Source organism: Simochromis diagramma, unplaced genomic scaffold (genome assembly GCF_900408965.1).
Source record: "Simochromis diagramma unplaced genomic scaffold, fSimDia1.1 OVJJ01000302.1, whole genome shotgun sequence".
NCBI classification, from domain to species: Eukaryota; Metazoa; Chordata; class Actinopteri; order Cichliformes; family Cichlidae; genus Simochromis; species Simochromis diagramma.
The window spans coordinates 1,702,981-1,729,430 of record NW_024386792.1 but is presented as its reverse complement, the minus strand read 5'-3'; the positions used below and the strand labels follow the sequence as shown (position 1 = coordinate 1,729,430).

Below are 26,450 nucleotides of genomic sequence, written 5' to 3'. Positions count from 1 at the left end.
GCCTCGTTTCATCTTCAAAGTTCTCACTGATGGAAGGAGGTTTTGGCTCAAAATCTCACGATACATGGCCCCATTCATTCTGTCCTTAACACGGATCAGTCGTCCTGTCCCCTTGGCAGAAAAACAGCCCCATAGCATGATGTTTCCACCCCCATGCTTCACAGTAGGTATGGTGTTCTTGGGATGCAACTCAGTATTCTTCTTCCTCCAAACACGACGAGTTGAGTTTATACCAAAAAGTTCTACTTTGGTTTCATCTGACCACATGACATTCTCCCAATCCTCTGCTGTATCATCCATGTGCTCTCTGGCAAACTTCAGACGGGCCTGGACATGCACTGGCTTCAGCAGCGGAACACGTCTGGCACTGCGGGATTTGATTCCCTGCCGTTGTAGTGTGTTACTGATGGTGACCTTTGTTACTTTGGTCCCAGCTCTCTGCAGGTCATTCACCAGGTCCCCCCGTGTGGTTCTGGGATCTTTGCTCACCGTTCTCATGATCATTTTGACCCCACGGGATGAGATCTTGCGTGGAGCCCCAGATCGAGGGAGATTATCAGTGGTCTTGTATGTCTTCCATTTTCTGATGATTGCTCCCACAGTTGATTTTTTCACACCAAGCTGCTTGGCTATTGTAGATTCACTCTTCCCAGTCTGGTGCAGGTCTACAATACTTTTCCTGGTGTCCTTCGAAAGCTCTTTGGTCTTGGCCATGGCGGAGTTTGGAGTCTGACTGTTTGAGGCTGTGGACAGGTGTCTTTTATACAGATGATGAGTCCAAACAGGTGCCATTCATACAGGTAACGAGTGGGGGACAGAAAAGCTTCTTACAGAAGACGTTACAGGTCTGTGAGAACCAGAGATTTTCCTTGTTTGAGGTGACCAAATACTTATTTTCCACCCTGATTTACGAATAAATTCTTTACAAATCCTACCATGTGGATTCATGGATTTTTTTTTCACATTCTGTCTCTCACAGTTGAAGTGTACCTCTGGTGCAAATTACTGACCTCTGTCATCATTTTAAGTGGGGGAACTTGCACAATCGGTGGCTGACTAAATACTTTTTTGCCCCACTGTATGTATCTATGTCTCAGGATTCATATATAATCTATATCTGTAGCAGTCTATCCATTACAAACATTTAACTGGAGCTTGTGGAGGACCTGTATTACTAACACATCTGTCTCCTCTTTCTCTGCTTCCTTCTCGGATCCAGAGGGCAGTGAAACAGTCACCAGAGAGTCTATGGTGTCAGGGCACACCAGCATCAGCAGCACTGTGCCCATTGCCCGTTTCTCAGAAGAAGAAAAGAAGGTGTCGGTCATTAAAGCCCCCCACTACGAAGGCATCGGCCCAGTTGATGAGTCAGGCATTCCTATCGCCATCCGCACGGTGAGAGAACTTGTACAGGGAGCTCAACACATTGCTTTCCAGTAGACCTCCTCTCGTAGATGCTGTAGTAATGCAGAGGAGTTTCTTTGAAGCCATTTTCTCCTGCCTTCTTGTGTGAACAGGTTTTTTTAAGCAAGGAATTACTTGAAGCTGTCAGCAGCTTTTGACCCCATGTTCAAAGACTCTCTCCCGCTCTCACTATCTCAGTTTCGCTTCCTTCTGTGTGCTAGTCATGAAGATGAGCTCAAACAAGGTCTTTACTTTGGTACTACAAGGTCCTTGCTGATTACTTGTCAAGGAGCGTGTCCCTGTGTGTTATCTCTGTTAAGGCTTTCCGTGTATTAACACTTCACTCAGTTATCGGTTGGTTGAAGAGCAGCATTTAAAGGAATGCACGCTGAGCTACAAAATGAGAGAAAGAGAAATGGGGAGAATAAGAGACGAGCAATAAACGAAAAGAGTTGAAAAGAGACGAAAGCAGGAGAGAAGAAAAACAGATGCTCCTTGTTTTAAGCGGGCAAACATTTTTGTGGCCACTCTGTTTGGTAACCGTGGAGAGTGAAGTGGTAATTGGCGTGTCTCTTGGCTGTGCTAGTGCTGCGTGCACAGTCACACACTCTTTCTCTGTGGAGCCAAATTGCCTCCTCTCTGACTGGAATCCAGGCACATTGTTTAGTGCTACTGAATAAAGAGAGGATTAAGTCTCTCTGCCATTTGATGGGTCTTTTTTTAAGTGTCTGTTAGATCTATACTGTTTACACAAAGGCACACATACCAGGGTCTCTCCTTGATTCTCCAGCCACAGCAAGCAGAGCCCCCACTTTGTACCAACAAGGATTCGACACCTTTGTGGCTCAAAACTGAACCTGCTGAGGCAGCTTGACTTGAACATACACACTGATAGTCATACCAAAACAAACTGACATAGTAGGCATTCAGGTAAGTGATAGTGTGTCATTTGTGGCTATTTAAACTATGCATTTAAATATTCTGACCTTACATAAACATCATGTTTTTTGTTTTCTCAATTGCTCATTTTAAGATCTCAAAGTCATAGTTATAAAGAAGGACCCCACAGCCCTACTAAGGGCTGCAGCAAGTGTCTGATTTTAGAATATTACAAAAGTAGTTGCCCATGCTACAGTATCGTTTGTCCTGTTGACACTTAATCACACTGAGAAAAGCACAAAAAAGGAGCGGTAGATACAGGCCATATGCTAATAACGGATCATTTTAGCCCATTGCTAAGTAATGATGTCATGTAATAATAATGTATCATGCATAATTTGAGTTTTGGGTATATCTGTTGAATGTTATTCTCACGAAATTAAACCTATAAGATGATTTTATAAGGTGTTATAGGCACAAAATGCTAAAAATGAGTAATTTTAGCCATTTTGTTTTCTTGCAAAAATGACGATATAATAGTTGATATAACCAAAAACTGTCCTAAAGGTCTCTGAAGAATATGCAGACACAAACAGAGGTTCCACATATTATCCACATATTTAAACACTATCATCGCCAAATATTCTAAAAATCTGTTTTTTCACAGCTCTTGTGTTTCTTTTCATATGAATATTCAGTGTAAGTTCTTGGTGAGACTTGTATGGTTACTGAATATTATCAAAATTTCTGTCTAAAAGCTGTCTAAACAAAAGACTATCGTAACCTTTTAACAAATGTCAAGTGAAAAACAGTTATACAAGTTACAAACACACTATATGTGAAAAGCAGCCATACAGAGCAGGAGTTGTGTGAATAAAGCAACTTTAGCCAGTGGTCAGGCACTAGCCTGATATTTGATGTAGAGATGCACCAACTAAACGTTGGCCAGGGTTTCATAATTAGTGCTTACTTAATTTAACGGGTTTGTTTGTTTAATCAACAGAAAACAACAACACACAAGTGGCCATGACAGAATAACCTTATTGGCAAATATAAATATTTCTCTTGGATAAGACGCAATCTTGGTTTTATTCTTTATATTAGTTATAGTTATATTAGTATTAGTCTGTTTATATTAGTTAAATTATTTATATATATTATCCCTGTGTGAAGTATAAATGCTTCAAAAGGCTTACTGTTATTTTTCAGCTCTAGAATGTCCAATAACATGTTGTGAGTCCGTTTAGTTTCTAAATTCAGCCTTCACATTTGTGTTACATTTAACGGCACATAACTCTGGTTATTTCTTTGTCTGCAGACGGTGGATAGGCCCAAAGACTGGTACAAAACTATGTTCAAACAGATTCACAAAGTTCACAAAGCAGGTAAGGCCTCTGCTGTAGCGTGCTGAAATGATGTGCAACGACTAGATTATTAGACATTTCATGCAGAATTGGTCATGTATGCATGCTGTTTGTATGCGTGTGCATATTTTGTGTGTGTTTGCATGCCAGTTCTCATTAAACCAAAAGACCCAGATGATCCCAGAGCCAGAGCTCGTTAGATTGCGAGCAACAGCCTGGAGAGGAGGAGGAATGGAGAGAAACCTCTAATAGACACAGAGCCATCCTGGGAAATCTGCTCTAATTTTGTGGGCTTGACAGAATCACAGAATCAGTACAAGGCTTGTTTGTTCTAAACTGCTCAGCCTTCTGCTACAAGAGCACACTCAAAAAACTCATGCACTCTCAGATACACAGACTATTTCATGGGTGTGTGCGCTGAGAACTCATCCAAAGGCTCATTATGGTCTTGATGCATTTTATTTTTTTGATATTACTGGAAGCACAGGCAGTAGTATGCTTTCCCCATCCTGCAACCTTGATTCGTTTTAGTCAGAATTTCAGTCATCTTTCATCTTTAAAGTTCAGAAAGAGTTCTGGGAAAGTGGATCATGTTGCTTTGCTTTTAATATACTTGGAGCTGAAAAGAAAATTACTTGTGTAACTGTTCATTTCCAGGCTGGTTAAAAGTGCTATCTTTGAGGACAAACCTGTACCCTGTGTACAACAAAGTGTGCTTACACGTGTTCCCAATCAACTGTTTTGTACATTTCCTCTACAGATGACGACTATTCCGACACATACAATGCTTCATATGCTCTCGTAAACAATGGTGAGACCTGCTCCTGTGTAACACAAGTTGTACAGGGAGTGCAGAATTATTAGGCAAATGAGTATTTTGTCCACATCATCCTCTTCATGCATGTTGTCTTACTCCAAGCTGTATAGGCTCAAAAGCCTACTACCAATTAAGCATATTAGGTGATGTGCAACTCTGTAATGAGAAGGGGTGTGGTCTAATGACATCAACACCCTATATCAGGTGTGCATAATTATTAGGCAACGTCCTTTCCTTTGGCAAAATGGGTCAAAAGAAGGACTGACAGGCTCAGAAAAGTCAAAAATAGTGAGATATCTTGCAGAGGGATGCAGCAGTCTCAAAACTGCAAAGCTTCTGAAGCGTGATCATCGAACAATCAAGCGTTTCATTCAAAATAGTCAACAGGGTCGCAAGAAGCGTGTGGAAAAACCAAGGCGCAAAATAACTGCCCATGAACTGAGAAAAGTCAAGCGTGCAGCTGCCAAGATGCCACTTGCCACCAGTTTGGCCATATTTCAGAGCTGCAACATCACTGGAGTGCCCAAAAGCACAAGGTGTGCAATACTCAGAGACATGGCCAAGGTAAGAAAGGCTGAAAGACGACCACCACTGAACAAGACACACAAGCTGAAACGTCAAGACTGGGCCAAGAAATATCTCAAGACTGGTTTTTCTAAGGTTTTATGGACTGATGAAATGAGAGTGAGTCTTGATGGGCCAGATGGATGGGCCCGTGGCTGGATTGGTAAAGGGCAGAGAGCTCCAGTCCGACTCAGACGCCAGCAAGGTGGAGGTGGAGTACTGGTTTGGGCTGGTATCATCAAAGATGACCTTGTGGGGCCTTTTCGGGTTGAGGATGGAGTCAAGCTCAACTCCCAGTCCTACTGCCAGTTTCTGGAAGACACCTTCTTCAAGCAGTGGTACAGGAAGAAGTCTGCATCCTTCAAGAAAAACATGATTTTCATGCAGGACAATGCTCCATCACACGCGTCCAAGTACTCCACAGCGTGGCTGGCAAGAAAGGGTATAAAAGAAGAAAAACTAATGACATGGCCTCCTTGTTCACCTGATCTGAACCCCATTGAGAACCTGTGGTCCATCATCAAATGTGAGATTTACAAGGAGGGAAAACAGTACACCTCTCTGAACAGTGTCTGGGAGGCTGTGGTTGCTGCTGCACGCAATGTTGATGGTGAACAGATCAAAACACTGACAGAATCCATGGATGGCAGGCTTTTGAGTGTCCTTGCAAAGAAAGGTGGCTATATTGGTCGCTGATTTGTTTTTGTTTTGTTCTTGAATGTCAGAAATGTATATTTGTGAATGTGGAGATGTTATATTGGTTTCACTGGTAAAAATAAATAATTGAAATGGGTATATATTTGTTTTTTGTTAAGTTGCCTAATAATTATGCACAGTAATAGTCACCTGCACACACAGATATCCCCCTAAAATAGCTAAAACTAAAAACAAACTAAAAACTACTTCCAAAAACATTCAGCTTTGATATTAATGAGTTTTTTGGGTTCATTGAGAACATGGTTGTTGTTCAATAATAAAATTATTCCTCAAAAATACAACTTGCCTAATAATTCTGCACTCCCTGTATTTCCTAAAAATCAATAACTTTTTCCCAACCTTCCTTTCTGGCTTACTGGCCTCATTGCTTCTGCCTCCACTCTCTCCTCCATCCTGTCCTTGCCAGATAACTACAGCCTGTCATCCAGCACCACCATGGCCCACCCTGCCCCTCGGACACATACGTACAGGCCTCTGTCCAAGAGCCCCTCGGATAACAATGAAGGGCATCTTGGACCTCGGGACCTTTCACCATCCCCCGTACCCCCACCACCTCCACCCATGCCATCCCTTCTCCAACTGAGGGCGAGAGACAGTGATCGCGAGAGGGACTTGACAGACGCGTAAGTGCGAACTTTCTCAATATTAACTAATATTGATGATATATTGATATGCTATAATATTTTTAATAATCTTTATTTTAATGTCAGTTATCTCAAGCGTTTTTTTCTGAAAAAGCATGTGTTTGTTTCTCTCACACCAGCAATGAATGGGGTCCTCCAGACCGAAAAGTGGACACGCGAAAGTACCGCGCAGAACCCAAGAGTATTTTTGAGTACGAGCCTGGGAAGTCCTCTATCTTGGAGCATGAAAGACCAGTGAGTAATTTTTTTTTTTTTTTTTAAATACTGAAATTCCCACCCCTCTTAAAATATGCAGAGAAATGCCTCCCTGTTTATCTTCACCCTGGCATCGTGTGAGAACATCAAGTGATTTCCTCACAGTGTTTCTTGGTATCGTTTGGTAGAAGATTAAATAATTCAGTCACTGCTCAGGCTGTTTTTAGAGTGAAAAAATAGTCACAAGCAAGAGCGCCTTTTTTTTTTTTATTTTTTTTTTTTAAACTTGCTAGTCTGGTAGACAGACATTAGTATGTCATTATATTGTTGGCTTTCACATGGCTCTTCTTCTGTCAGAGACAATGTGGGCGTTAAAAGCTTCCAGTGCTTACATCCGCTAGCGACAGTACTCAGTGTTAATGTTTGTGTGGGGTGAAGGACAAAGCAGATAGCAGGAAAAAAATGCAAAAACTGACTGTGTTGACAGGCGGGACTGAAAAAAATAGTATTTGAGATTAGGACGGAATAATGAATAATGTGTTATAAATGAGTTGTGTTTGCAAAAAAAAAATGGCTGTTTCGCAGGTGTTTTATGTGATGACTGCTGAGAGTGCTCCCAGGGCAATAATGCATGAGTCACTTCCTGATAGACAGAGGTAATAAAGGAGAAAGCTGTAGAAGGACCCACGCTGTCTAATGTGCTGCTCGGTATAATTTTTTTTCTCCATTAACCAAAGTAAAAAAGTGTCACCCCTAAAACAACCTGTATGTTGATGACGCACCCGTTTGGGTAATTATGGCCTTTAAGAGGCAAAAAATGTTTTTCTGTTACTCTTGTTCTTTAGATGTGTGTGTGCAAGTGTCCCTAATGCATTTGTGTGATTGGCAGTCTCTGCTCCAGGCTTCTGTTTTTTTTTTTTTCCAGGGTGACTCATCCATCTGAAAGCTGAATTTCCTTTTAAGCCAGAGATGTAGCACTACAACACCTACAAAACATCTCCTGGCAGTTTTTCATTTGGCATGAAAACTCAATTTTATGTGGGATTGGGGTTAGAAAGAGCAGACAGCGTGGTAAAACACACAATGCCATCTCTACAGTTCAAGTAACAGTAAATGGAAACAAATCAAACAAGCTGACCTTTTATTAAAATGTGTCTTAAAAAAGCATCAAGACATACAAGAAAACTAAGGCAACTAAAACATTAATATGGACATCATTTTAAAACATGAAAAACATCTAAATGTTGTCTTTTTTCATTCACAAACATTCACTTCTGAGTGGTTCATGGTGCTGTTTGTGCTTGATGTTTATAGACTGTATAAATGCATACAGCAGCACAAAAGCATAGTCAGTTACAGTTATTATTTACATGTTTAGCCTGAGCCCTTTTTGGATTGTGGCAGTTTGTTGCTCTAGACTGACTGACCACTGTACTGTAGGAGTGAAACTTGAGCTGTAAATGGGCTCTGCTGCAACACTTTTGTTTCCATGGGCAAGCCTTCATCCTGGTTCATCCTGTGCCCATCTCCCTTTGCCACCTGTGCCCATTCCTAACCACGAGGACCATGTCTCTCTTTGTGTGTGACTTCTTTCCACACTTCCTTTCTCCTGTCTTTCTTCTACTTCCTCTCTCTGTCACTGTCATGCTTTCCCAGACCTATGATGACATAGATTTAGAGAACGAGCCTTGGTATAAGTTCTTTTCCGAGCTGGAGTTTGGGCGGCCGGTAAGTCAGGGCCTAGCTACTCCTTTAAACACAACTCTGTCATAGGCATACACCCACTATCTCCACTCCACCCGGGACTTTTTTTTAATGTCTGTGCTATTAGACTGGGTGGGGCTAGTTGTTTGGGCATGTGATACTTGTTTGGTGCTTGTTTGGTGCCCCCTTCCTTACCCCCAAAACACCTTTGTGACAAACTGCGGTTTATCTCTCTGCTGCTGGGGTTTTTGGTTCTTTGACTAGCAGGCACTAAAATGCTCACACGTGAACCTGGACACTTTTATTTCAGTTGGTTCATTTCTGCATCTTGTTCAAAAATAAGCAGGAAATGGTTTAAAGGCAGGGGCCTCCAAACGTTTGAGATAACTTGAGGTCATGAACAGTCAAAACATTAATAAAAAAGATGCAGTAGCAGAGATTCTACTGATATTTACTTTTTGCTCTAAACTCTTTCTTAAATAATTTGTGCAATTTTGTTCAGTATCTATCATACAGTACTTTGCGAAAGTCTTTAGCCACTTCTCAATTCTTCATATTTAGCATCTAAGAAGCCAGACTTTCTTGTAATTTCTTTAGTTCTCTGGGCTTTCTGAAGTTTTTCTTTGGACATTGGCTGCTTTTTCAATCTGCTTTTTCATTCCAGTCATTCTGCCTCACCATTTTCAGAAGAATGTGTTTTTGTTAGCTAAGCCTCACAACGCTGACCTATGAATCATTCAAGCATGAAACAGGCTCCTAAGTCAAGGAATGAATCGGTGTTGTCTCTACACATATGACAACTTGGAAAAGAACCAGTTTTAAATATTACATTTAGGCACTTTGTTACTAGCAGCCTGTCACGAAAAACACATAATTTGTTCCCATTTCTTTAGCTAAATCCATGAAAATAGTTGACAGGCATAACATAACATACTATTGTTGTAAAACTTGGTGTGCAGTGTGAGTTTTAAAAATTTCTAGGAAACTGGACAAGTTGGGAACAAAACAAATGACCTAAGAAGGCATAAAAAATGGCTACAGCTAAAAGTCATGTCCTTGAGAAGTAGGAAAAAATCAGTAAAGACCTGACAAGACCTGAGAGATGCAGCTAATCCTTCAGCTGATTGGCAGCAGGCTTTATAATCATGAATCTGAATTTGAAACTTTTTGTTCACAAATTGTAATCAGTATGTACAGAGGAGGTCTAGAGAGAGGTACAACAGTGTCTGCAGCCATCTATAAAACGCAGTGGAGGCACTGTCATGGTTTGGGGCATTTCAGCCAGTGGTATTGGGAGAAAGCATCTGGTGGCTTCATTTTTCAGCATGATAATGACCTCAAAAACAATGCCAATGCTGTAAAAGCATACCTAGGAAGTAAAACACTATCAGTTATGTATTGGCCTTCCCAGAGCCGGGACATTAATATTAATGAAGCCTTGTGGTATCATCTTGACAGAGAACAAAACAAAAGGCAGAAACACTGAAAAAAGAGCTGGAGCCTGGAGAACTATTGCTGAAGTCTACTTAAAGAAATGACAAGAAAGCTGCCTGAGAGAGTTCAGACTGTGGTGAAGAACATAAAGAATAAGAATGGCTCAAGACTTCTGCGTAGTACTGTACATGGCAGTATTTATTTGTCAATCTGCCTTTACATACCCTGTTTATTCATTTGATCCTTGCAGTACTATGAGGGAACTCTCTGCATACTTTGAAGCTAAATGCTTTAGTGCCCTCTGATGGATGTAAGTGGTAATAATGTCATAGTGACTTGAGGCAGAGATCGCCTCTAGTCATAAATGTGGGATCAAATTACCCACAACCTGTCTGATTTACAAAGTGTCACATGGACATGCCTCTGTCCATGCCAGCGCATGACATCAGGTGTTGACTTGCTGGGCTTATTCGAAATGTTCAGGTGAAAATTTCACATTCAGATCTGGCATGACTTTCTGTCTTCTCACAGTCATGTTTAGCTGTTTTGTGAGATTTCTACCTGCAATGTTTTCACTGTTTCACATCACTCAATAAGCCCTTAGAGTGTAGACATTTTATCTGACTGATACGGCCACGGTCAGAACCACACACTGTGTTCAGTTTTCGATTGAGGCGATACGTCACAGCATTTGATTGTGCAAGTCCTTGCACTCTCAAATAAACACCGTGTCGCAGCTTGTGCTTCACTTTGCTTTTTGCTTACAGCTTGTTCTTACACTCTGCATGTGTGTGTGGTAAATAGGCACAGTTGCGTGTGTTGGTGTGGTTTATAGGCTGGTGTAGTAGGCCTGCGTTGTTTTAGCCTCGACAATCTGCAGTTTAAGGGAAAAAACTAATAAATAGAATACATTAGAAAGTGTATATCAAAGAACGTGTGTGATGAATAGATATATGTAGGTGTGTGTCAGTGTGTTGGAGTAAGTGCACACGTGTCTGATACAAGCAAATCACATGTGCTGTGGTTGTCTGTGGTTACTCAGGTTCTCTAACAGGTGTCACTCTCTCCACATGTTTTTTTTTTTTTTGTTTCCCCCCCATGATGTCACCACCGCTTCTCCTCCTTCACCTCCTCCATCTTCACCTTCTTATTCCTCCTCCTCTTCTCCTCCCCTTCCTGCTCACTGCTGCTGCTTGGGGCTCAAGCCTCCTAAAAAACGGCTGGATTATAATCCAGACATCTCCGCTCGCCAGCGCATTGAGGTAATCTCACATTCACAAGTGTTCCAGTAGTGTTAATTGTACTATTTCTAACACAGCAATCAGGATCTCGATTGCTAAGACATATTTAAGATACGACTGCTAAAAATGAATGTACTGTGAGTTTAAATTAAAATGCTAGCCATTTACTAAAATTTGAGTGGGTTGTTTTGTGAAGGCTGTTGAACATTTGAAGCTTTGAAGTGCTGGTTCATGTCATTCTTTTTTATCAGCCTTTGGTAACATTACAGTATGAGCTCAAAACTTGAGAAAACCAATAGATGCTTCAGACATAAGTGTCCATCCATCATTTTTCTCAATCCAATTCAGTCTAGTTCATGATCATGGGGGTTGAGGACTTGCACCTACCCAAGTCATCATAGGGTAATCACACATTTATCCCAGTATAAATGTGATTGCAATCGATGCTGTTGATTTCCCTACTTTTGTCATCAGCGTTGAACACTCTATACCACTAAGACCCATTCCAGCTGATCCATGCCAGTTTTTGCAGGGTAACATTTGCCCCCCTGAGCTGAACCTCCATAACACCCTTCAGTGCATCACCTTTTCCATCATCCTTCAGAGCAGCACGACAGAGACCAGAAATTTGTCTTCGGTATGTGTGCACCAGCAGGGCCTCTTCTTGGTCAGGTGTGCCATGTGGAACCAGCATCCATTGCGCCTTACGCTGGGGGAGTGTTTTGAGTGTGGCACAGCAACAACCGCATGCAGGCTGTGTATTGTAAGCTGCTCTGCCTCAAGTCTTTGTTCCTGCGGGGCTCACTTTTCTCTTTTGTTGTCTGCCCTATTCCAGACATCCCTCCACATCACTCCTGCTGACAAGGCTCCAGAGAGACCTGCAAGGTAACTGCTGCTTCTTTTATTTTCCTCTGCATCACCCTCATCCCCTCTTCCCCCTCCCCCATCCTTTCACCAGCAGCTGTCCTTGTTGTGATTCAGCTCAGTAGAAAAACTAAGGTCTTTCTCACATTGTCGCTCGCACAAACATCCCGTGCGTGTGCAGTAAATGACGACTTGTGAAGTCTTAATTTTGCTTTTGTCACTGATGGTAGGGCGCTTTGCCTCGTTTTTTTTTTGTTTTTTTTTTTCACGAGCTGAGCCAGAATAAATGAACCCAGCAAACCTATTGATGCTGCTCTTCACCTCCTGTCCTTCCCTCAACCCCCGTTCCTCCCCTCATCCCACTCCCTTTCATCAATGGCCTGCTTATTCAGATGCATTATACTCTGTGAAGAGAGAGGGCAGAGCGGGGATGTGATGAATAGGCCGGGTCATTTATTTAACTGTCCTGAATAGAAAGCCCCCTTGGATTTTTAACATTTAAAACTCAAGTTACTTTATTCCCTTTGTTTTGTTTTTGGATTTAAGTATAATCTGGTACTTTGTACGATGATCTTAGATATACTGGAAATGTATTCAAGGTTTTCATATTGATCATAGTGATTTTAACATTCTCTCAATATATAAAACCTATAAAGTATTCTATGTAAATTCAACATCTCCTTTTGTCAGTAGCATCATTTCTTACAAAAGAGGTTATTTCTTAAAACTACTGGGTTACTTTTAATTCATTTATTTTTTGCCTGTTGTCAATTCAACTACTCATGACTTTGGTAAATAAACAGTGCTCCCACAGGAGATTTATAGTGTCTGTATTCACCTTCTGCAAACTGGATTCACTGACTGTTTGGCCCGTTCTTTATTGTAGTGCTGCCAGTGACTACAGGAAGAGAAGGAAGTCTGAGCCGTCAAGCTCCCAAGTGAATGCTCCATCTCAGAGCCGAGCTGCAACTTCCCCTAAACCAGTGGATGCCTACAGACCCAGCAGCAGCTTAAAGAAACCCGTCATTCGTTCCTCACCATCCTCACCCTCCAGAGCCAAAGGTAGCCACGCTTTCACAGATGCAGCTTCTTTCACTTTTTCATGAAAAGAGATATTTTTTTGTATTTTGCTGTTTGGCAAAGCCAGAAGAAAGTTACCATTACTGTTTAGCCACCAAAGGCTCACCCTAGGTCAGGTTGTGTTTGTTTTCCCTTCTTTTCCCAACACGTGCATGTGAACTGTGCTTATATGATTTTGTTGGGTTTTTTGCAATATGATGCCTTTCTGGTATAAACCTTAAAGTTCACTGATTGGTGGAAGAACATCAAGTCATCTGTTTTTTCCATCCATTCGTCTCTCCTGTTTATTCTCCCTCTCCCCAGCTCTTCTACTGTTTTGCTGGGTATTATTTCTTAACTTGCTTTCCTCCTTCTTCTCTCTCACCACGCTGCTCTCTATTGGACATCTAAAAGGTGGGGACGCATGCAGCATGTATTCAAACAGTTTGACCTCTCCAGGTCCTTATCAGCAGCCCTTTGTTCCCCCAGTCCCATCTGACCCTCTCAATTCAAATGAGGATGGCAGCCAAGATGGCAGCTCTTCCTCCAAACAGTCTGTCTGTTGTAAGAACAGCTGGCAGACAAAACGCCAGAATGCTGAGACGTGGAGCAGTGCAGAGGAAGCGCCAGCTTCTCCTGCCAAGCTAAAGTCACGCAGTTGTGATGACCTACTCAACGATGGGCGTTCTAGCTCGGGTGGACGAAATGCTACCCGCTCAGAGAGTGCTGGGTCACTGGTATGCGATGGAAATCTCTCCACAGTATCATCATCTACTCGTTCATTACCCCGTCTCCATCGACGACGAGCACACGACTCGCCGGGCTTTCTCCAGCTCTATCGAAAGATGCACCAGATCGACAGAGCTCAGCTAATTCCATCTGAAGTCATCCGGTCGGTCCGTGCTCGCATACTGGATCTAGAGCGTCAGCCTCATCTGCTTCGGCATCGCCTCTCTCCTTGGACACCCTCCTGGGGTGTGGAAGTGCCACGTGATATGGTGCCAAACCGCATTTCTGAATATGAGCGTCTTATTCAGAAATCCAAATCCATGCCTAACTTGGGTGATGGCGAGGTGCCTTCAGGCACCACCACACCAGGTGGCTCATCATCTCGAGCTAGCAGTGGTGGTGGTGTCACACCCAGTTATCCAAAACGCCGTTTTTCAATAGAGTCTTTACTGGAAGAAGACAACAATGGAAACAGTGGAACAGTACCTCAAACCATGGATCACTTACACCGACCTCGTAGCCCCCCTGAGGGACAGCCTCGTGTTGGACCAGACCCCGGGCGTGGACGGTCCTTCCCCGCTCCTCCTGTTCTCCAAGGCCCCCAAGCCAACCCAGACTATTCTGACAGTGAACAAGACGCTGTTGCCTCTGACCTCAGTGACTTCATTCAGGTTGAAGGCTCGTCATTTTGCAGTGAGAGTGACTTTGACCATTGCTCACTAACCTCCTCTGAGAGCCTATACGGCTCTTCCACCCTCCACCACCATCACCACCACCTCCGTCACCACCACCACCATCACCACCATCATCCTGGTCACCAGAGTCTTGGCCAGAGCCAAGGCTACCAACACCGCCATCTCATCAGCACCTGCAAAGGCCGCTGCCCGGCTTCATATACCCGTTTCACAACCATGATACGTCATGAGCGGGAACGCGCGCGACAGGAGCACCAGAGACCTTCACAGCAGACCGGCAGCAGCCATTCCCAAAACCAGAGCTCACAATCCCAGCAATCGATGTCCAAGCTGGCCTTCCTGGTCAGTCCAGTGCCTTTCCGCAGGAAAAAGGGCTCACCACCTACCTCTAGAAGATGCAGTGGGGGCGGAGGTCGAGGTAGCAGACCCAAGTCTAAACAGGCAATTTACGAAGCGCTAGATGCAGCCTTGAGAGACATATATGAGCACATTCAAGCAGAGAGAGGCCACAGAAACCCTCGGGCACCTGATGATAGCATCCTGAGAAGAATCTTGGCAGAACTGCTGCCAAATGTGCCAGAACGCAGCTCCTCGTTGCGGGGAAGGAGGGGGTGTTGGCACGGCGGTCACTCCTCTGCATCGTTGTACCCAGACAGTAGCCCCACTGGGTATGCCTCATATAGAGGAGAGCCCTCAACACCACGGTTACAGTCACCACGGATACAGTCACCAATCAGTGCCTGTTATGGACGACAGTTGGAGACCTCAAACAACAATGATTATGGAGAGGAGCAGGGCAATGGAAATGGTCTCTGTTACTCAGGTGGAAATAACACACATGTAACACCTCAGATACACACTACACTTAGCAGTCACTTAACATGAGTGTGTTTCACAACAAATACATGCATGCATACAAGCATAAATACACGAAGGCACATATACATCCACTTACATTTATCTCAGTGTCTCTTTCAGTTTTGTCTGCACTCGTTGCCCAGTTCTCCTCATTGATCTGCCGACACTTCCATTACCATGCTTTTCTGTTTAATTGTATGGCATTGATTAAGACCCATTTACTGTAAATTCTCAAGACAAATCTGGCTATTTGTTTATTTTGTTAAGTTAATGTGAGTGAAGCTTCCTGCTATTCTTTTTAGTAAAATAAGAGGACAGTGCTTCTGCTTTAATTTGCTTTAATGCTTTAACACTGCACAGAATGTGGAGTTTTATTGGCAGATCCTCAATGAACAGATGAAGAAAACAGTGGAGAAGCTGAACTATTACAGTGAAATAGTACAAAAGTACAGTGAGGGATACAAATAACATGGTCCAAGTATAATAAGTCTGTTTTAGCACTGATGAAAAGGGTTTGAAACAGGAGAGGGATTGTTTCAAATGCTGGCTTTGTTTTCTGCAATTTTGGAAGACAGATATTTGAGAATTTACAGTATATTGCTCTGTAATCCTGTCTCAAAGATGTAATATTTCTTTACACCTTACTTTTAGGCTCCTAATGAACGAGTCATTAACTGGATTTTGGAGTTTGGCTATACAAATAATTGAATTCTCTCACCAGAAGCCGAGGTTTACGTATAGACTTGAATTTATAGTTGGGTTTAGGCAGTGATAAAGCTTGTTTTGTGTCTCAAATCACAAAACAGAACAGGATGTGTAGTTACTTCAGGTGGATATTGATCAAACACTTTTGTTTTAAATGTGTTGTCAGTGAATGTGTTCAAAAAATCTACTTTCATGTTCAGAGTAAGAAATAATAATCTGGTTACAGTTTCCTTCAAACTGTATTTGTTATTTCAGTTTATTTGTAAAGAAATATATCTTCTAAGAGACAAGGTTGATGTTTGGGGTAAATTGTTGTGAATGTTCCTTTTTTTTTAATGCATTTTGTTTTTCTTGTATCATTTGTCTGTTTTAAACATTTATTTATAGTTATCGCATTATTACCAGGTCATTTTCTTTCCCGTAATCCTTTTGATCCTACGTTTTTGTTGTTTGTCATATTTTTTTTTGCTCTGTATTCCCCGTGTTTCATTTTGTTTTCCGGGTATTTTGTAGCATCGCATGTGTCTATTTGTGCTGTTGTCCAATCACCTTGTTTTCTCCAATGAAAAACAAATAAAACACACCTGTTTATGACCCAAGCTTCCATTCCCTCATTTACCTGTTTGAGTGGCATCATCACTGTTTCCCAGATCACACTTTGTATTGTAGGTGATGTGGCATGTTCGCTTAGTAACTCCTGTGAACCTTTTCATGTGTCTCTGCTAATCACAGACCAGGACATCTCCAGGAGTTCCACACTGGATGGACGCCACACACCCCAGAACAGAAGACCCACTCCTGACAGAGAGGTACAACATTGGAACTGGTGGTGCACTTAACACATTTATACACGGTGCATTTCTCTCAAATAACATGTAATCAATGTGCTCAAAAGGGTAACGTCTTTGTCTTTAATTTCCCAGTTCTGTAGCACATTGATATTTATATTCATTCTTAAAAATTCAAAATAATTATGTTACATACGTGTTTCATATACCTGGTAATGCTTGTGGGCTTTCTTTCTCTCACTCCACTCTTTTAGGTCTCCCATAAACAGATGACACAACTTATTCTGTTCTCTCTCCTCCATCAGAAACAACCTGCAAGAGCCATTTATGATTTTAAGGCACAAACGAGCAAGTGAGTACAACAAGCTTAGAGTGCACGCGTGAGAGAGCCGAGTCTAAGAACGCAGACATCTAACTGCACGTCCGCAAACTCAATGTCCTTTATTTACATTTTGTAGTTGTAATATTGCTTTCATGTATACCAGTATAACGCCTTACCACCATAATCTGATGGAGGTTTTTTCTTTTAGATGTATGCATGAATAAAGCTGCTTTCTGCATTGCTGTCTCTTATTATTTTGCTCTTATTACTTATATTATTTTGCTTTCCTGGCTGACATTCTGTCACCGATGCTCGTGCTGCAGAAGTTGCCGTGTCTTGTTCAGCTGCTATGTTATGTCCATGCAGTAGATGAAAGATGCATGCAGAGGCCCTTCACTCATAAAACTGTGTTACAGGGAGCTGACATTTAAAAAGGGTGATGCAGTGAACATCATCAGGCAGATAGATAACAACTGGTATGAAGGAGAGCACCGTGGGCGAGTGGGAATATTCCCTATAGCATATGTAGAGGTAAGTCGGCTGCTGATTTCTGGTCTGAATATGGCTTGGTTGTATTTGAATATGCATCTCCTCCAACATGACACGCATACAGGTTTACACCATTTTTCACACATTTACAGAAGATGCCGTCTTCAGAGAAGCAGCAGCCAATCCGTCCTCCTCCTCCAGCACATGTCAGAGAGATTGGAGAGGCAGTGGCCCGCTACAACTTTAACGCTGATACTAACGTGGAGCTGTCACTGAGAAAGGTATTTCAACTTAAAGCATGTTTATAATGTTTTTGTCATTGATTTAAATATTTGAAGTGCTGGCTTTTGCAGTTATATCTAAAGGTAAAGATGTTACTAAATTGTAGTAAAAGAAAAAAATGCAGTCCTCTGAAGAACTAAATTCCCGGTATTCTCTGTTCCATAGGAAGGAACTTCTAATCTAATGCAGTTTGATAAAGCAGACATATTGTATAAATTCCTCTATTCATATCAGATTTGAGGCCTAAAGCTAGGCCAAAACTGAGCCATGCAACAGGACAATGATCTCAAGCACAGCAGCAAATTTATAACATAAAGGCTGAAAAAGAAAAGAATCGATGTGTTACAATGATTGAGTCAAAAGCAAGAAAGTGCATAATGATATGTGCATAAATTGATGACAAAGAACTGAAGCAACGCCGTTAAGAAGAGTGGGACAAAATGATGTAAAATGACATGGGGAAAAAAGCCACATTGTGGTTTAAGTAAGTGTGAGAGGACCTGCTGTGGGGTCCTGTTCATTCCACCGTTCCCGATTTGCAGCTAAGTGCCTTGTTTGTGTGTTGTTGGTGTGTCTGATGTGTGCAGGGTGAGAGAGTGATTGTGATAAGGCAGGTGGATCAGAATTGGTATGAGGGGAAGATCCCAGACACAACCAAACAGGGGATCTTTCCTGTGTCCTACGTTGACCTTGTCAAGCGATCTCCATCCAAAAGCTCCGCCCATCACATAGATCCACATGGTTACCCCAGCAACAGGACACCAAGCTCCACACCCGTCAAGGTAAGAGAGTCTAGAGCCTGCTTACTCGTCAAGCCTCGTCAAGAGCAACTTCAGATCAGATTTGTGCCTTGAAGATAGTGATTAAGTTATACTTGAACTTGGCTTTTATTATTTATTTTATCAAAGTTATAAGTAATCAGAGCCTAATTATTGTTAAATTACATTGTTACTGTTTAAAATCACGTGTTTGTGTGAAGCTGGTCTCTTTATTTCCTGTTTTATGCAGTTTTCCTCACAGTTGTATGGGATGTATGTACAGTCAAAGTTTATTACAGAGGACACTGTTTATTTTCAAATGCGCTCTATAAATAAACTTTACTTGACTGTACGGCAGTGCAATAATGTAAATAATGCATCTCTTTCAGGGGCTTCATAAATTCATTAAGATGTGATTTTGGGGGGTATTTCTTCATCTTAAAAAAAGCTGTTGGTTATCAACTTGCACCCCAAATAAAAAGAAAATAAAGATCCAAAACCTCCCTCTGGTGTAACGGTAGTCTAGTAATTAGTGAATACTTTAACTACAGTAAGTCTTCTGTTCTACCTTGAAGAGTCAAAACGTACATAAAAACACACAGCACGTCTCTGTTCTAGTTTCATAAATCACCCACTGTTCCTTCTTTTTTTGCTTTATTTTCATGGAGCCTTTCTATCATCCACCTCCACCACCCACCACCCACAAACCCCCTTCCCCTCACCCCTCTTTGAGAAGCCTTGACCTGCAAGCCATCACCACCGAGTGGCTGTCCCTCACAGTGGAGCCGTCAGCATCCACTCAAGCTCGCTCCCTCACGAACACCCCTCTGCCGCCCACACCGCCTCCTCTCCCCTCTGACCTTGCATCTCTCCTAAAGGCTCAAGAGCCCAAAGCACTCTCATCTGCACAGCCACAAAAAAGTTTCACCTTGTCATCCCTAGCAACCACAGCCTGCAAAGAATTTTCCAGAACGCCCACTTTTAAAGAGGCAAACCTCAGTTTAGGTCACACCACAGCTGTCTCACCCATCTCCCCCCCTACTCCTCCTCCTTCAGACCCCCATTTCTCATTAACCTCTCCACTGCCTGACTCTTCATTTCAATATAACTGTGGCAGAGGACTACATATCACTGAGGAAGACTCAAACTTAGGAATTACTACGCCTGAGGTTTTGTCAGAGCCGATAAAATCAGCCACACCTCCTGCACAAGAGCACAAATCCACAGTACGAGTAAACAAAAGCAGGGAAACCCCGGACACTAAACTGCAAGTCAAAGACCCTTATGATGAGCTGTTGTGCATGTTTTTGGATGGTTCCAGCAGCACAGATGATGGTGATGTTTTGAGATCATCTCCAGTAGATTCTTCAGCAGCTAAGCTGACCAAAAAGTCCCAAAGCAGGCCCTTCCCATTAAAAGCGGAAGAATCCCATCAGTCGGACGTAAAGCCCCCAGCGGTCGCTCCTGCAAGCAACTCGACAGGCAGCTTTCAGTTAGCGGTGCAGCTTCACAAGCCTGTAACAATGGAGCCCCTATGTGTTTCGTGGGGAGAGCAGTCAAAAAATGTGAATGGGCAACGTTTTGACTCACATAGACCACCGTCAGTACAAGCAAAGGAATACACTGAGTTGTTCATTGAAGAAGACGATGAAGCTAGAAGTGAGAAAGAGCAGGATGTTAGAGTTTTAAATCAGATGCACAGCCCACAGGTACAGCATGGTGTGCACTACATCTGTTGAGTTTGGAAATGCTATAGGGCCTTAGAAGGGACATTGAGGAATTAAGTTAATATACTGTATGATATCATTCCCCGCCAAAATTAGCAAGTGTGTCCCATCGTCGTTTTGTTTTGTTTTCTCCCATCTCCTGCTGCGCGACTGCAAAATGCTGAGGCGCATAGTGCGTATAAGTCGCTAGCACTATGCTGACTCATTAACTGCAGAGCTCCAAAACTCTTCTGGCATTAACATCAGCATAGAAACTGTTCACCAGGAGCTTCTTGGCATTGGTCTCCATGGCCGAGCAGCTCCTGTAGGTGCAGTACACCCAGGGTTTTTTTTTGTTTTTTTTGTTTGTTATTTTTTTGGGGGGGGGTATTTAGTGTTCAAGAGGCACTTGAGTTCTCTTTCCAGTTTTTTTTTTTTAAATTGTGTTATTTTTGGCATCTGATTTAAAAAATAATACATTATTTTTATTATTATTATCTAGTCTAGTCTAGTCTAGGGCGCATTATAGACTTGTTCTTATTTCCATTCAACACTGATCACAAGATTTTTTGGAAACATCTCATACTCAGTGGAAACTAGTGGATATATTTTTGTTAATTAGGATACTTATCACAGGATTGTTTTTGTTGTTTTTTTTAATATATTTTACTTTCCTCCATGTCCCGTCTGGGGTTTAGTAAATCACAAACAGAACAGCTCATCCCGTGATTACACTTGAGTATTCAAATGTGTGTCTTTACCCCGTAGGCTGAAGTGTCTCCATCTACTCAGTTTCCCCACACTGGTCCCTCCTCCCCCTCCATACCACCCCCTGTGACCTCCCTGCTTCCCACTTCTTTTTCCTCTGCTTGCCCTTCATCCTCTTTCTCCCACACACAACAGCAGCACAATCGTAGTATCGTCCCTTCCTGTGACCATGCCTCCCCTCGTCCTCCGTCCCTTCCTCAGCTCACAACGTCACTGCTGCCTCCAGTTTCTCCATCTGTCTCACCACCTCCCCTCCACTTCCCTCCAGACGATCCCTCTCAGCGGTCTGTCTCTCACCCCTCAAGCTCTCCTTTTCTTTCTAGTCCGGTCACGACATGTCCCATCTCAGAGCCAAATTTTCCCCTTCCTCCCGCTAACATTGCCCCTCCACCCTCCACTCAGCGCTGTCCCCCCACTGCCCCAACTGTACCACATCAAGGACGTAGGTCGCCTAAGGTGAAGGTAAAGCTGGCATGTAACGAGTATGCCGTTGATTTGTGGTGATGAGGATGATAAGAACTCTCATAATAGTGTATTTCTCTAACTACTAAGACGTGAACTGAATTGAGAAGTAACTGATTGGTTATATATATCAAAGATTAATTACAATTTATAATCAGATTTATAGATGCAATGCAAGCAGTACTGTTAGTTTCAGGCACTAATTCTCATTATATTAACATGTAAGTACCCAGCTGATGATTTTAGGGGCAGCAGAATACATGCTTGAATAACTGTTAATAGAGTTGTGAGCTGTAACTGTACTGTGTTGTGATTAGGAGGCTTTTTATTGGCATCAGCATGTTGATGATGTTTTACAGCATGTCTTTAGACTCTCTGTCTGTGTGCAGAGCTCAGAGTCGAGGTTGCTGTTGGTTACTGTTAAAGATTATAGGTGTGTTGCTTCTGGTCTTTCTGCCTGTTAAGCAGGATCCAATTGTTGGTGGTAAACCCCCTCGTAGCCCCATCTTGTCCCGGAGGTCCTATCTGTCACCCGTTAGAGGTCGAAGGGTAGGGGGGCATGTCTTCATTCAACCATGCTCATAGTGCACTCCTGTCTCTGTGCAGGAGGGAGATGTTGGGAATAACCATATCATTCATGACTGATAACGTGCTACAGTATGCTTTTTTTGGTTCATTTCTTTTTGTTCTTTTGTCATATGATGATTTATAATTTCACTTTGTGAGAAGATAAAAATCAAAAGTATCTTAGAGCAAAAAAACTTGCTAAAATCTTTTCCCCTCAAACACTAAACAAAAGCTCCACAAATGGCAAAACACAAATTTGTGTTAATCATTTGTGTTTCTCCCTTTGTCTCTAAAACTCAGCGGTCAGTACAGGATGCACTCCACGGTGGAGGAGACCCGTAAGTAGTATGATTTTTTTTTGAATTGCTTTTTCTCTGTGCTTTAAAAGGTGCGTGCGTGCGTGTGTGTGTGTGTGTGTGTGTGCGTGGTGGTGTGTGTGGCATTAACTGTAATCAAAACAACTGCACCCATCCAGTTTAAATTAGCTGTACTTAACAGTGAAGAAATACTTGCCAAAGAATAAAAATCAAATCTTTTCCAACCCAGGTACCAGGCGCTGTACAACTACATGCCTCGCAATGAGGATGAGCTGGAGCTGCGGGAGGGAGACGTCGTTGATGTGATGGAGAAGTGCGATGATGGCTGGTTTGTTGGTAAGATGAACAGACATCAGCCAACAAAAGTAATAGAGATAGAAATACAAAACGCATTGAGCCAAACACATGATGAACTAAAAGTGAGTTTATCACTATATAAGTGTATAAAGTGGTAGAATTATATTGTTACACTTGCCTGCCTCTTCTATAAATGTATAAAATCTAATCATCCAGTCACATGGCAGCATCTCAATGAATTTAGGCATGTAGTAATGATCAGGAGGACCTGATGAAAATTTACAGGATTTTCCCAAATAACCATCTCTGCAGAACAGCCTGAAAAATAGAAAATGGCCAGACTGTTTCCAACTAATAGGAGGGCAGCAGTAACTAAAATAACCACTCATTATAATCAAGTTATGCAGAAGAGCATCTCTGAATACAAAGAGCAGCAGGAGACCATACAGGGACCCACTCCTGTGAACTAAAAACAGGAAACCGATGCTACCATTTACATGGGCTCAGAAAAATTGGACATCAGAAGATTGAAAAAATGATTTCTGCTGTAGCATGCAGGTTGTTGATGTCATTGTGCCAATGTGGATTGAAATCTCTGAGGAATGTTTCCACAGCACTTTGTTCAATCTGTGGCACAAAGAATTAAGGAAGTACCAGCAAGACGTAGATAATTGTCATAATAAATGAAGCAGAAATGAGCGCACTGGCTGAATAAGCAGGAAGAATGCAGAAAATAAATACAGTCAATGTTTAACTTGATAATGACTCCAATAAAGTGCTGAACTACTTTCAGTTAAATTAGGAATTTGATAACTCTGTCCACCACTGTATATATCAAAAAAATCGATATAATTTTATAGATACTCACAAAAATCACAGAATTTACCTCAAGGAACTTTTACACTTTATACAGTGCATTTTGTGCTTTTGTTTGTTATTTTTTCCTGTTGTGTTTGTGCTGGTTTCTAGCTTTTTAACCATTACTAATGTATGAGTTAAAGGTTTAGTCAGTTACAATGGACCGAATGGTGAAATTGTAGAGAAAATCTCATTTAGTCTCACTCTGTGCTGTTGTGTCACACCATGAAATTAATGTGATTTGGGAACACCAACTTTTACCCCCTCCTTAATTTAATGTCTAAAGTCAGGGTGTAAAGACAAACACGACCTAAAACCTTCTAAAAAAATAGAGGAAAACTAAAGCGTAAAAATGTAGAAAAACTAGACACACCACTAGATGTCAGTGTGGCTTCAGCACTGACTGTGGGAGAAGACAAAACAACCATATCCCTCACAGCTGAGCACAGATTAATGGTCATTTCTTTGTTTTTCAAAAATGAAACCTGCTTAAATGTTGGTGTAGTTCTGAATCTCCACAGTTGGCAGATTTCTAGAATACAGCTGACATTTGTGCCATAGTCATGTTTCAGCCCTGACAGTTTCCTTTCATTGTTCTGTGTTTGTGAAGGGACCTCTCGAAGGAGCAAGTTGTTTGGAACCTTCCCAGGAAACTACGTGAAGCAGCTATAATGATTCCAAACTCCCGCCGACCCCGCCCCTTTCTATGACCCGTTCATCGCCCTCCTCAGCACAGCACCCGCAGGACATCAACAAAGACCTGCAGCACACGTTTGTGTTTGCGTGTATGTGTGTGGCTTGTCAGCTTCACACAGACAAAATACTTAGCTCTAACTAGCCATCTTTAATGGAAGACTTCTATAAAGTAATAACGCATTTTTTAAACTTATCTTTTTACCCTTATTTTTCTATTATGGAGAACCGAAGATTTGTGCTGCACCCAGTGACCTTTGACTTTTGACAATAACGGAAGTATATCTGCAGTGATGCTTTCCTTTCTGTTTCAGTTGTTTAAGGACATTACGATCACCGAGAATACCTTTTTTTCTCCAGTAACTCAAAATTTAAATCACTTATAGTTAACTTCAGTGTTTATTTACAGATGTCTCCACAAAGATTTAGTGCAGAGAGTGTTAAAGGAAAGCAGTATTGTGTCAGGAGGCCAGATGTGTTTTGGCAAATTAGGAGCCAACGTGTTGCATCATCATGCCAGGTAAAAGGATGGTTCAGCAAATGTTTTTTTGTTTTACTTTGGGGGATGTTATTTAATAAAATGAACAATAAGTTTAAATACTGCAGACGTGAAGAAAAACACTATCACAGACTTAGCTCCAGATTAGTAAACACGTTGTTGCTGTTCAGTTATTTTCACGTTAGAATTGAAGCACTTTTACTGAACTTGATCACAAACAATCTCTTTGGTTTCTTTTTTTAACCTCACTTCAGATTTTACACAGCAGAGGTCATTTTGACTGCGCCTGGCTTCGGGGGAGAGGAGTGTGTTGAAAGTGTATGCAGAAAGGTTACTGACCTTTTTTAGGTATTATATTTATTAGAAGACGAAGGCTGGTCTCACTGTGTTATACGATGATTTTTAGAAAGAACGGAGCACCACATTGTTTTTTTGGGATTTTTTTAAGCATATTTTAACAGTACCTAACTTACATTTGAATGATTGTTATTTTATGGTCATCATTATTCAAAGTCCAGGTTCTGAGTGATTACAGAAAAGCAAAAACACAATGGTTAATGGGCTAAAAAGAACTTACTGTTGTTTTATGATGAATTTATTTAAGTCAGATACAGGACGGGAATTTTGAAAACCTTTGGAAATCACAGAACTGCTGTTGGATCTTTTATAGCTGTTGTCAGAGTGAGTGGGTAGTGTGTCATTACTCATGTGTGTACTGTTGTGAAATGATTGGCAATTTCCATCTTAGCGTGTCGTTCTCAGTAACTGATCTCTGTTTTGTTTTCTTCACAAAGAATGGACACTGACAACAAAACGATGTAAAAGCACCTTAAAATATTTTATCATTCACTGTCCTTGACGTCACTCTCTGTCATTCACCATTTCAGCCGGCGTGAGTTCACTGTGTGCGAGTGTGAGCGTGTCGTGTTTTTGTAAGCCTTTTTTGTTTTTGTATGTGAGCTGTAAAATGGCCAACATCCACTTGCTTTATAAAGTCGGCTTTTTCTCATCCACCATCACGTTTGGTTTCCTCTTTCTTTCCATTTCGCATCATCAGTGGTGCTAACCCGCATTCTTCTGAGAACGTCTCGTGTAGCCGGGCTCGTAGGATTTTCTTTGCTCCAGTTCGTCGTTTTTACGTTGGTGGGGTATTTAAAGTGAATTTACTGTAGGTAGACCGAGTAGAGTTGGTGATCGCTGCCTTAAATCCAGCTCACTAATTTAATAGCCATGTATATGTAAACCTGTGATGCAAAAACAAAAAGAATAATTTATGCATATGTAGTTTAGAAAGTGTATGAAAGTGTGCAGAGAACATACAAAGTGTTCAGTGTTTAAACGTTAGGCCCTCTGTCTGCCTTTGATACGAGCGTAAGAACAAATTCGAAGCAAGGAGATGAATTTGCTGATATGTTTATACGTGTATGAAAGTGTAAATCTTATGTTATTCATGTTATTATTGAACTCAATGCACACTCTTGGACCTGAGTATTTCTTGTAGGACTTGTTGGATGATTTTAAGGGGCTGTATTGCTAATAAAATCCAGCTGGTAGATCAAATATTCCAACATTTTTTTTTCTTTCAGCTCAACAGAAAAAGATTATGTCATCCACCTGAAATGAAAATCTCAGGTGCCATAGGCAGGAATCTAGAAATCCCCGGCATAAATCCTCTCCTACCAGAAGGTCACAGGACACACGCGAGTCTAAAACAATGAATTAATGTTCACTTTTGACGTCAAGCAGAATTTAAAAACTGCAAAGCGGTTTG

The 26,450-nt window shown here is 41.7% G+C and overlaps 1 protein-coding gene across 3 annotated transcripts in view; it reads left to right on the top strand.

Annotated features, from left to right (window-relative positions):
* LOC120728693 (sorbin and SH3 domain-containing protein 2-like) overlaps positions 1–25,695 on the top strand; it is a 51,125-nt gene extending 25,430 nt beyond the window's left edge. For 2 of the 3 annotated variants that reach the window (XM_040023755.1, XM_040023756.1), the window contains 20 exons: positions 1,220–1,395; positions 3,602–3,668; positions 4,408–4,458; positions 6,152–6,368; positions 6,509–6,623; positions 8,241–8,312; positions 10,928–10,984; positions 11,799–11,848; positions 12,714–12,889; positions 16,606–16,682; positions 16,916–17,013; positions 17,400–17,514; positions 17,625–17,753; positions 18,342–18,536; positions 19,181–20,221; positions 20,987–21,448; positions 21,914–21,997; positions 22,316–22,353; positions 22,562–22,668; positions 24,098–25,695. In XM_040023755.1, coding sequence (XP_039879689.1) covers positions 1,220–1,395; positions 3,602–3,668; positions 4,408–4,458; positions 6,152–6,368; positions 6,509–6,623; positions 8,241–8,312; positions 10,928–10,984; positions 11,799–11,848; positions 12,714–12,889; positions 16,606–16,682; positions 16,916–17,013; positions 17,400–17,514; positions 17,625–17,753; positions 18,342–18,536; positions 19,181–20,221; positions 20,987–21,448; positions 21,914–21,997; positions 22,316–22,353; positions 22,562–22,668; positions 24,098–24,159 — 3,389 coding nt within the window. In that variant the 3' untranslated portion in view covers positions 24,160–25,695. The remainder of the gene's footprint in view (positions 1–1,219; positions 1,396–3,601; positions 3,669–4,407; positions 4,459–6,151; positions 6,369–6,508; positions 6,624–8,240; positions 8,313–10,927; positions 10,985–11,798; positions 11,849–12,713; positions 12,890–16,605; positions 16,683–16,915; positions 17,014–17,399; positions 17,515–17,624; positions 17,754–18,341; positions 18,537–19,180; positions 20,222–20,986; positions 21,449–21,913; positions 21,998–22,315; positions 22,354–22,561; positions 22,669–24,097) is intronic. The other variant, XM_040023757.1, reaches the window with a different exon arrangement.
* The last annotated feature ends 755 nt before the right edge of the window (positions 25,696–26,450 follow it).